The sequence below is a fragment of the Apis florea genome, unplaced genomic scaffold (genome assembly GCF_048593485.1).
Source record: "Apis florea isolate Af1SG1 unplaced genomic scaffold, ASM4859348v1 contig_3802_pilon, whole genome shotgun sequence".
Lineage (NCBI taxonomy): Eukaryota > Metazoa > Arthropoda > Insecta > Hymenoptera > Apidae > Apis > Apis florea.
In genome coordinates this window covers 792,492-804,421 of record NW_028256863.1, presented here as the reverse complement: position 1 = coordinate 804,421, position 11,930 = coordinate 792,492, and the positions used below count along the sequence as shown (strand labels likewise).

General features: G+C 21.7%; 2 protein-coding genes across 4 annotated transcripts; one reads left to right on the top strand and one right to left on the bottom strand.

Annotated features, from left to right (window-relative positions):
• Positions 1 to 1,400: 1,400 nt before the first annotated feature.
• SelR (methionine sulfoxide reductase SelR) lies at positions 1,401 to 7,612 on the bottom strand. Of its 3 annotated transcripts, none has more exons than XM_003692683.4 (4): positions 7,498 to 7,612; positions 5,265 to 5,364; positions 4,446 to 4,618; positions 1,401 to 2,072 (listed from the first exon to the last, which is right to left on the bottom strand). In XM_003692683.4, the coding sequence occupies exons 2-4, from the start codon at positions 5,348 to 5,350 to the stop codon at positions 1,882 to 1,884; spliced, it is 450 nt and encodes a 149-aa protein (XP_003692731.1). In that variant the 5' UTR covers positions 5,351 to 5,364; positions 7,498 to 7,612; the 3' UTR covers positions 1,401 to 1,881. The 3 variants fall into 3 exon arrangements, with proteins under 3 accessions (XP_003692731.1, XP_003692730.2, XP_003692729.2); XM_003692682.4 differs by having other exon boundaries at positions 7,284 to 7,562; XM_003692681.4 differs by having other exon boundaries at positions 1,401 to 2,036; positions 7,284 to 7,558.
• Positions 7,613 to 7,671: 59 nt separating this feature from the next.
• On the top strand, positions 7,672 to 11,102 carry LOC100868123 (F-box-like/WD repeat-containing protein TBL1XR1). Its single transcript, XM_003692677.4, has 6 exons — positions 7,672 to 7,892; positions 8,196 to 8,483; positions 9,160 to 9,506; positions 9,577 to 9,921; positions 10,027 to 10,395; positions 10,472 to 11,102. Exons 1-6 carry the CDS (start codon positions 7,835 to 7,837, stop codon positions 10,601 to 10,603), a joined length of 1,539 nt encoding a protein of 512 aa, XP_003692725.1. The 5' UTR covers positions 7,672 to 7,834; the 3' UTR covers positions 10,604 to 11,102.
• The last annotated feature ends 828 nt before the right edge of the window (positions 11,103 to 11,930 follow it).

Sequence of the window (11,930 nt, the reverse complement as noted above, 5' to 3'; positions counted from 1 at the left end):
TACTTGACAGACGAAGCAGCTCAGTTCGTATCGCGCTTACGCCTAAATTTGGAGTTATATGCTGAAAGGTAATTTTACCTAAAAAAATCAGGGATAATAATATATAATCACATGAAATTTGTTTCACTATTCTATAAGAATGAACTCTTGCACTATTTTATTTCAGTATCAACTCCAAATTATTTAGGATTTGTAAGCAATGATAGGAGGTATAGAGAACAAAAAAAATAATTGTGCACGTCTAGTATTAATAAACAGTTTCTGTAAAAAAAAAAAAAAAAGAAAAAAGGAAAAAAAAAAAGAAAAAATATACGATTCAGGGTCAAAATTGACGTTAACTCGATCAGAAATACTGAACGAGGTCCTGCATTTTCACAAATATCTTTAGAAGAAGAAAAAAAAAAAGTAACGTCCATTTTATGTCATTATATTACTGCGGCAGTTATTAAGCGTATTTCAGCTACAAATAGCTATCTATAAGATTTATTTTTATTCGCAAATCAAGACAAATTAGATGCAAAATTTACTTGTTTATGTTTTAAAAACAATGTAAACAAATAATTAGAAATGTGAATATTTTGAATATTTGTGATATTTTAATGAAGTCTGTTTTTTAGTGATCAAAAGTACAAAATTGTATTAATATGCCTTGTCGTAATAAAAGCAAGTATTACTTATAAAATTCAAGCTATCTTTATTATTTTAATGTATTAAAAACAATGTAATATTTTATTATACATAAAAATAATGTGAATGTTTTGCATCTACATCTTGATTAGTGTTCTAAGTGCATTTATGTATTCTTATAAGAAATGTATTATTGTCAGTTTAAAACTATGAAATAGGTTCCTATACACCAATCAAATATGTATATGTTTTCAATATTTTTTTTATGATGTTTTTGAAAATGCTTTGAGATCTCAATTATAAAACAAATCAGGCCTAGCAATGAAGCCGTTAATTTATTCATATGTCACTAAAGATTTTGGCTTCAAAGTTTTAATAAGAATTCTGTACCTCTATTTATATGAAATTGGCATCTATTATCTAATGATATATTTGGTAAAAATCTGGTTTCTCAGGAAAACTACTAATACTTAACAGTGTCGAATTTAAAAATGAAAGAAAGCAGCAAATGGATAATGAATTATTATTGTAAAAATTATGCCTAGAATTTGCGTATATATTATACTGTAATACCTTTTAGTTTGTTTTGAAACGTTAAAATATAAGGAAACATTTTATAACAAAAAATTTTTCTTTTTTAAATGAAATCCTTCCTTTCATTTTAATACTAAAAAAAAAAAATAAATAGTAAAATATTGTTTTAATAAATATAGAATTAAAAAATAATTTTTTTTAATATTAAAGGATTATGTGTTAGAAATAATTATGCGAAATAAATTTATTATATAATTATTATTTTTATATATTATATCCATTATATGTAACATGAAAAAATAACAGAATGTTTTTATAAATTATTTTGTTTTGCTTTTTAAATGTTTTATATTAATTTATGAATTTTTATATTTTATACACACTAAATGTAATATTTTAAATTTTCATTTAGAGTGTATATACAGATTTGAATTTATTCTAAGAGATTATAATATAAATATTTACTTAACTTTATCATTATAAATATACATTTGTATCTAACAAATGGAATTAAATTTAGAATCTATGATGCATAAATAAAGTATAGAATATATGTATTAAGATTTAACATAAAAATATATGCTGATATTCATAATGTAATTTAAAATATTAAATAAAAAATATAATTTTTGTTTTTTCTTACAGAATAAAAAATAAAAAATGGATAAAATCTTTTAAGCATTTTCAAAAATTTTGAGAAAAATTTGTGTTTTACTAATTTTATGATGTGATCTTCTTCTCTTCTCCTGCTGGATGGAAGTTTATAGATGCTGAATTGATGCAAAATCGCTTCCTTGTAGGTTTTGGTCCATCATTAAATACATGTCCCAAATGTGCACCACACTTTGAACAGGTCACCTCGGTCCGCACCATATCTGGGTTTGCGATCAGCAGTAGTAGATTTCCACCAACTGTCAATGGTGAGAGTGAAGTGGTGGTAGCGGGGCAATAGGAAGACAAAGGAAATAGAATTATAGAGTGTGATTAAACGCAGACCAACACCTTTGTTTATGCACTCTAAATGTTTTCCAGTTATAGCAGCATCAAAAAGAGTAAACTAATATTAATAAAAGCAATAGGATGATTGCCATAAAAATTAAAATCAAACCTAAATAACCTAAATAAATTTCAAAGGAAATAAAAATTTAATTAAAAATAAATATATCTTTTATCAATTCTATCTTCTAAATGATAATAATATAAGAAATAGCTACATTCTAATTAATACCCATAATCTTGTTCCTTGTTTTATTCATCCATCGAAGTTCTCTCCAAATTTCTTCTTGAATCTAATTGCCTTGGTATTGTATCACAAAATTCAAAAATATATTAAAATAATCCCGAGAAATATTTGCCTCATTAATTAGATATATATTTAGATAGATAATATATTTTTATCTAGTACTATTTAATAAAAAGCATTTTTATTTAATTATCATATTAAAACACAGATATTTACATATTATACTTATTGCTTTTACATATTATTATTACAAACTTTGTATTTGTAAAATACAAAATATAGCATATAACTACCATTTCAATAACTAAATATTAAAATCACAATCTACTACATATTGCATATCATACATTTTTACTTGTCTATATATTTTTATACAAAAAATAAAATTTAATATATGTAATATTAACAAATATGTAAATTATTTAATAATTAAAATAAAAATTATAAAAAACAATTTTAACATAAATTTAGAAATTTCTAAATAATTTTTAAATAAGCGAAGAATTTAACAAAAAAAAAAAGTTTTTAATATAGAATAAATTCGTTATAATATTATATAAATTATAATATAACTGAGTAGGAGATAATATTTAAAAATTAAAAAAGATTTAATATAATTTTTCGTTTATTCTTAATTTTTAAAGTTTTTAAAATTGAAAATTAAATTGAATATAAAAACTGTCTCTATTTAAAGAAATACTAATTAATTTTCATAAAATTTTGACAAATTATTAGATATATTTCTTAAATTAAAAGTATTCGCGATAGATTTGTTATGATGATTCGATCTATTGGTTCGTTAAATAGTCATTTTATATCTTTTAATTTTTATAAAATTTAGTAAATAATTTTTGCAGAACTTGAAAAAAATTAAAAACGATTACAATTCGATCATTTTTAATTCATCGAACAATTATGTATACATCAATTATTTTCAATTATATTTATAATGCAATAAAAAATGAATAATTTACATAAACATTTTATAGTTCCTTTTATCAAATGTTTATAAACATTAACTTAAATAGGAGGAATTTTCAAAATTTAATTTTCTTAAAAATGAAATAAAATGAAAAAAATGTTATATCAAATTTTTTTCTTATTGCATATAAAATTGTCCTACTTGGTTATATTAATTATTAATTCACCCATATAAAATATAATCTAATCTAAGCTTCAATTTTACGATTATAGTAATTTTATTAAAATCTCAATTATATAAAGCAAAGCTAAATAAAAAAATATATGATTAAATAGCAAAAAGTTGTAATTTATTTTTTTTATATATAAAAATAAAATACAGAGAAAATGATTTTTAATGCATAATTATAAGATATTTAGATTATACTAGATGATGTAAGTCTAACACAAATCACACTCTAAGCATTAACATGCAAGGAAAAGGATAAAAGGAATGCCTTTTATATATTATAACTTAAATATTAAAAAATTATATAAATAATAATGACATTATAAATATGTAAATTATTTTTATTCTTATAAATTAAAAATATATAAACATTTATAATAAAAATCTAATAATATTAATAGAATTTCCATGCATAAAAAATATAATTGATAGTTGTATAAATTATATTGTATAATATTTTAAAATAATATTATATTATTTTATATATATATATTTATATCAAATATAAAATTTGTTTAAAGATTTAATAAAATTAAGTGATATATGTACATCATATGGAAGGCTTAAGGATAGAAGAACTAAAAGTATAGGAAAGGTTTTGTGATAGAGTGAATGTGAGAAAAAATTAAGAATATTTGAGAATGGTAAACAGATAAAACTCCAAAGTGTGATAATGTATAATTTATGATAATCATATAAATATAAATAATTTATGAATTATCATATAAAAATTAAATTTTATTATACAGAGTTTATCTATGTACCATTTAAGCAGATATTTTTAATTAATGTAATGATATGCATATCTAATACTATGTTATTATATTAAAAATCCATAGCATAATTCTAAAAAAAATATCAGTAAATTAAAATTTTCATATATACACTTACCATGTGAAGTATCTTTGGTTAACTTGACTCGTCCCTGATCTAATACTTCATTGAATGCAGGCCAACCACAACCACTGTCGTACTTTGTGTCAGAAGAAAACAACTCTTGATCACAAATTATACAGGTGTATGTGCCTTTTTCATAGAATTTGTTGTAGCAACCAGAAAAAGGTCTATATAAGGGAACAAAAAAAGATTGAAAGCATCAAGAAGCATGTATACTAGGAAGTTAATTATGAAGATCTATACTTTATTTTTAAACCACTCGGTCATGACGCAAAGTCAAGCCAACACATGCTCTTGAAAAAGTTATTTTAGTCTCACATCACCTAAAAGTAAACCAGTTTCCACCATACGGATAATATTTTTGGAAAATTATATCATATAAATGTTGTAATTTATTTGAATTTTTGTGATTAAAATTTCAATAATATAACATTGTTAATTAAAAATTATACATAAAAAAAATCAATAAATCAAATTTATTTATCATAACATTTATTATAAGAAGTCTGAAAAATTTTAAAATAAAAAAAGCTATGAAGATATAATATTAATGGATTATATATTATATACACGAAAATAAAGTGATCTATATTTAAATTTTGATTTAAAAATTTTGAATTTTGCGAATTATTGTTTACATACATACTATCATACATAACGATAGCAAAATATTTATATTATAAAAAATACCTACAATAAATTTTTCAATAACAATAAAAATTAATACAAATATATAGTTTATAAAATAAATAAGGATAGTATGATTTATAATACAAATTTATTATAAATAAATTAAATTTCCATCGCACGTACCTCTCTGTACCCTTTTCCTGTGTGACGTGCCATTGTAGCGGCGTCAAACGTTTTTTTAATTCTTCTTTATCGATTTCCACAGTCATTTTCCTAATTGAACCTTAAAATAAGTTAAAAAAAAAATGCAATAACAACAATTTTAATAACACAAAAAAAGAACGCGGGCAGCTTGCCGCGCTTTCCTCACAACTATGCAACTATACACCAAGAGAACAGAAGCGGCACTGCTGCCTATTCCTTTGAAGCATGGATGATCAGATTTCGTGACCTTGAGTCAACCAATCAGCTTCTTTGGCAAATAGATTTGATAATTATGCTTTCGCAGTTACACGTGACTTCTATATGGAAAAACTAAAATGATGTGATCTAGATATACAAATTTATGGATTTTTATTTTTTGATAAATAAAAAGAGAGAAAATATAAAAATAATGTTAAAATTTGTATATCGATTATTTAAAAATTAATAAAGCATTAATTATTTAACAATCCATGTAATAAGTATCTATAAATAATATATAATATAAATAAAACATACAATTTTCTATTAATTTCTATAATTTAATAGATTTTAATTTATATTATTTTATTTTATATATATTTATTATATATAAAAAATATATATATATTATATTTTATTTTATAATATAAAATAATAAATATAATAATAAAATATAATGAATATCTCATATTTTAAAAATATATTAATTAATCATATTTATAAGTTTTATAATTCTTGAGAAACTTGAAGATAAAAAATTAAAATATACGAAAGATTTTTTAGATTTTATTAATTTTTGAAATTTTTAAAAAAATAAAATTATTTATATTATTATTATTATTATTATAAATTCAAGAGGATTATAATGGAGTAAATAACTTATATTAATATTCTAATTAGATAGTATTATAGAATATTTTAATATTATAATGACAGATATCATGATGATCAAAATGTAATTACTGAATAATAAACAATAAAAGAAAATAATCAAAAATTATAATTCTTAGTATAATTAAATTTAATATTTAAATATATTTTCTAAAGATTAATATTTTATAAGATTAATCATTTATATTAATTGCATATTAATTAATATATAGAAAAATTTTTTTTAAAAATAAGTACTATTGCTATATTTATTATATTTTATATTCATCAAATATCATTAAATTTAAAATATTTTTATTGGTTGTATATATGAAAAAGATAAATAAAAAATTTTTATTATAACAAACTTGTATACATTTTTAATCTTAACAAACGAAAAACAAAAAAAAAATTAAGAGGTATAAATGATTAAAAAAAAAGTCTTAAAATAAAATTTTTACATTTTAATTACTAATACCAAATTTAAACAATTTTACAAAATTATTAATGCGAAATAAAAAATATTTAAAATATAACAAACTAAAGTAATTAAAACAATTATTAATTTTTTATTAATGTTAATTTTTTAAAGTACGCATTTTAGAACCATTTATATTTAATTCACTTATTTTTTCAATTTTAAGGAATGAAAATTTATTTTGGAATTTAATTTGTTGAAATCAATTTATATAAATGAAAATTTCGAAACATATGAAATATATGTTGTTATATTATTATTAGATATATATACATATACATTTGTACATATACAATGTATACATATATACATTTTATATAAAAATATATTTTCTAAACATTTTAATATTTTTGTAATATTAAAAATATAAATGACTTTTAACACATTTTTTAATTAATATAAAGTCTTAAAATTTTTCATACATGAAAAAAAAACTAACCTCTTAATAAATAAATATATAAACAATATTTTTTAAAAAAAAATTAATACAGATTATTTATTTTAAATATAAGAATTAAATACATGGTTACTATATTATTCTTTCAACATCAATATATATAGAAAATAAAAATATATTTTATTCAAACTAACCTCATAAAAATATGTTAAATTTAACTAATGTTTAAACAATATTTAAAAATATAATTTAATTATGAAAATGCAATACGAACCTCCTCGGAACATTAAATTTGGCGTAAATACTATTAAATGTCGTAAACGTGTTGACAAATTTCTATAAATGGTATTCATTATTGAAATATTTAAAAATTTCAATAATAATAAATAATGTTTTATAAGCACCTACGACTTATTTTTAATTGAAAACTATCCTATTTATTGAAGTGTCGCATATAAACAAATATCATATAATAACTATAATACTACCAATGCTAGATCATTGCTGTATTCCGTTGCATAAGTACACTTCTTATTGTTTACATAATCCATTTGAAAACATTATATGAATGAAGTGTAATTATTTATCCTTTTCTTTTTCACTGTTTTGAAAAAAGATGAAATTATAATTGAAGTTAGCAATGTATCTTTTTAGAACATACTATTGTTCGTATTTTTTGACCAATGGTAAAGTCTCATGTGTAGTGTGTCTATGTTCTTATAGTGATCTCGACGCGGCAATCTCGGCGTCCGACCTAAGTCTAAGTGTTTTTTAGGCGCAACTTTCAATAAATATGTTGTGCTAGTATCGTGAAAGCAAAGAACGATGAGCTTCTCTAGTGATGAAGTCAATTTCTTGGTTTACCGATACCTTCAAGAATCTGGTATGTTTTTAGAGTACTTCATAACCTTTCTTTAAATAATTTAGGCAAATTTCGTATTCCTATTGTTTATATACATCTATCATATTTATATGAGATATATATATGTATATTTTTTATAATAATAATTATTGTTAATAAAATTTTATTAGTTAATAACATATTAAAAAATATAAATTAAATATGATTGAAAGAGGTTATTTGAGAATAAATATAAGCATTAAATATATTTTTTAAATTTATTGTGTATAAATTATTTTATAAATTATACAAGAATTATAATTTAGATTATATATTTTTTTCAAGGATTTCAACATTCTGCATATACATTTGGCATAGAATCACATATATCACAAAGTAACATAAATGGAGCATTAGTACCACCTGCAGCACTTTTATCAATTCTACAAAAAGGACTTCAATATACAGAAGCAGAGATATCAATAGGTGAAGATGGAACTGAACAAAGAATGGTAGAATCTCTTTCTCTTATTGATGCTGTTATGCCAGATGTTGTGGCCTCAAGGCAAAATCAAATTAATCAACAAAAACAACAAGTGAAAACAGAAGTCCAGGACACAAATGGAGAGGAAGGTAATTTTATTTATTATAACAATTTTTATAATAATATATCATATAATTATCAAGAATTATTTCATTATCCTGGCACACCCTGGTCTATAAAAATATTTAAATTTAATAGACCTCCTTATTAAACCAGGTATATTAATGGACTGCTTTAGTTGTCGGATTGTTATGAGCTAATATTTTTTGTTATAACAGTTATATCAAAGTATATTAATATATTTATATATTATATATATTTTTTTATTTTTTTAATAAATTTTTTTGTTAATGTTAAAATATATACTGATATAGCAAAATAAAGCTCATTTTTAAAATTATAGCATATCCGTAAACTAGGAGCAAACAATTATATTATTAATTATATTACTATTATTATTAATTATATTATTAATATACATGTGATCTGGAATAAAGAATTAAAATTTTAGAAATTAATTATTTGCAAATTAATTCAATAATATGATTAATTTGATAACATCAAAATAAAGATAATAATACAAATATAAAATAGTATGAAGTATAGATAACAGTGTTACTAAATATTAAGATAAATATTAAAATTTTTTAAATATAGAATTTTTTAAATATAGAATTTCTTTATTTTAAATTACATATATAATTATAAAAAGGAAGGGAAATTTTTCTATTTAATAATTGTTCTTAACTTATAATTTATTTTCAGTTGTTACTTCCAATGAAGGTGTAGGCACAAATGAAAGAGGAGGAGATAGAACAGAAATGGAAGTAGATGAACAACAACAAGGTTCAGGCAGAGGAACTAATGCTAGCGCTGTTGAAATTCCAGACACTAAAGCTACAATATTACGTGGTCATGAATCAGAAGTTTTCATATGTGCATGGAATCCAACAACTGATCTTTTGGCTTCTGGTTCAGGAGATAGTACAGCTCGCATCTGGGATATGTCTGGTAGTTCTCAAGCTCCAAATCAGCTTGTCCTTCGCCATTGCATACAAAAAGGTGGTACTGAAGTACCAAGCAACAAAGATGTTACTTCATTAGATTGGAAGGTAAAATTATTTTTTTTAAGTTACAAAATTAAAAAAAAAATAAATAAATAAAATTTATTTTATATTTCAGTGTGATGGTACTTTATTAGCTACAGGGAGTTATGATGGTTATGCTCGGATTTGGAAGACAGATGGCAAATTAGCATCTACATTAGGTCAACATAAGGGTCCAATTTTTGCATTAAAATGGAACAAACGTGGAAATTACATATTAAGTGCTGGAGTTGATAAAACAACAATCATATGGGATGCAGAAAGTGGACAATGTACTCAACAGTTTAGTTTTCATTGTGCACCTGCATTAGATGTTGATTGGCAAACAAATACATCATTTGCTAGTTGTTCCACTGACCAATGTATTCATGTATGTAAACTTAATGTTGATAAACCAATCAAAAGCTTCCAAGGTCATACGGTATGTATATAGAAATATTATATTTATATATAATTATATTTTTTAGTTTACAATTAAATATTTACTTTTTAAAATATAAGGAGTTTCTTTTTTCTTTAATTACAGAATGAAGTTAATGCTATAAAATGGGATCCCCAAGGCAATTTATTGGCTAGTTGTTCAGATGATATGAGTCTTAAAATTTGGTCTATGAAACAAGATACATGGGTACATGATTTACAAGCTCATAGCAAAGAAATATATACTATTAAATGGTCTCCAACTGGACCTGGAACCCATAATCCAAATATGAATTTAACTTTAGCTAGTGCATCATTCGATTCTACTGTAAGATTATGGGATGTTGAAAGAGGTGCATGTATACACAGACTTACAAAACATACAGAACCAGTGTATAGTGTAGCATTTAGTCCAGATGGCAAATTTCTTGCTAGTGGAAGTTTTGATAAATGTGTTCATATTTGGTCTACTCAGGTAAAAAAATCATTTTTTTCTATTTCTACTTGTTAAGAAATTATATATATTTCATTATATATATTTAATTGTGTAGAATGGTCAATTGGTGCATAGTTACCAAGGTACTGGAGGAATTTTTGAAGTATGTTGGAATAGCCGAGGTGACAAAGTTGGTGCTTCTGCATCTGATGGCAGTGTATTTGTTCTTGACCTTCGTAAAATGTGATCACGATTAAATAATAGATTATACTTCATTTCTTGGACTTATTATGATTCTAAGTTACCTTCAATATTTCTCACTTTATTTTTGTTTAATTCTTCATTATTCAAAATATTAGCCACATTTTATACTTATTTTACTATTTGTTTACGTTCGTTCGATATAATTTCATAGAATATTAATTATTTATATATAGATAAAAATGATTCGACGATTTAAGAGTTAAATAAAATTTAAACATAATTGCAAATTTAAAAAAATGTGGCTTTTCATAGATTATTTTCCTAAGATTATTTTGTTGAAGAGGTTTATAAAAAGTATTGTACATTACATATTTTCAATGATACTCTGTACAATTTGAAAAAGTTTGACAGATATATTTCCAGAGAAAAATACTATTTTCATTCACTATAAGTGAATGAAATACATGTTGTAATTTTAATTATAATATTAAGCATTATGTGAACGATAATAATAAGAAATAAAATCAATCTTTTTAAAAAAATACTATAATTAAATGATTTATTTTTATTACATTTTCTTATATCATTGAATGGAAAGGTACAATTAGATTATACACAAATATAATTTAAATTAAATTTATTTCGTTTATATCCAATTATGCATTGGATAATTAACACAAATAATGATACAAATAAAAAGAGTTAAAATGAAAATAAATAAATACACAATATCGTACATGGATTTAAAATAAATAAAATCTATTTATATGTTATATATAATTTCTTTGCATAATTACATAGTGAAGATTTTTTTGTACATTTTCTCAATAACAAGATATGCATATAATGCGATATATAAATAATAATAATAATAAAATTTAATTATATTTATTTTTTAATATTAATATAAATATCGGAAGAATTAATTTTTGTGTACTAAAATTTGTGTATAAGAATCATAAAAATTGTTTATGAATGCTTATAATAATATAAAAAATTGAAGAACGAAAGAGAGATATAAACTAAAATGAAAAGAAAAAATATTTTGCAAAATAGTATAATTTAATTTAAAAAATTTGTTTTTATCGTGATACAATACTGTTATTTCTGTAGATATTCATGTGCATGTTACATTTTTATTATAATATAAAGTGTATAAAATCAAAAATAAAATATTTTAATAAAATTTACAAGAATAAATCATATTTCGATGTTTTATATAAGTATAAACATAATTCGATAGAAGAAAACATATTATTAATTGCTATTAATTTACAGTATGTAATTTTATGAAAGGAACTATTCACCGATTTTTTTTAAATACACATGTTTAATATATTTCTTTGGTAATAAAATATGTAATCCATTAG

Coding starts and splice junctions, on each gene's coding strand:
- LOC100868123 (XM_003692677.4), top strand. CDS start 7,835: ATGAGCTTCTCTAGTGATGAAGTCAATTTCTTGGTTTACCGATACCTT. Junction 7,893..8,195: donor CCGATACCTTCAAGAATCTG/GTATGTTTTTAG, acceptor ATTTTTTTCAAG/GATTTCAACATTCTGCATAT. Junction 9,922..10,026: donor AAAGCTTCCAAGGTCATACG/GTATGTATATAG, acceptor CTTTAATTACAG/AATGAAGTTAATGCTATAAA.
- SelR (XM_003692682.4), bottom strand. CDS start 7,362: ATGAATACCATTTATAGAAATTTGTCAACACGTTTACGACATTTAATA. Junction 5,365..7,283: donor AAATTTAATGTTCCGAGGAG/GTTCGTATTGCA, acceptor ACTTATTTTAAG/GTTCAATTAGGAAAATGACT. Junction 2,073..4,445: donor AACCAAAGATACTTCACATG/GTAAGTGTATAT, acceptor CACCATTGACAG/TTGGTGGAAATCTACTACTG.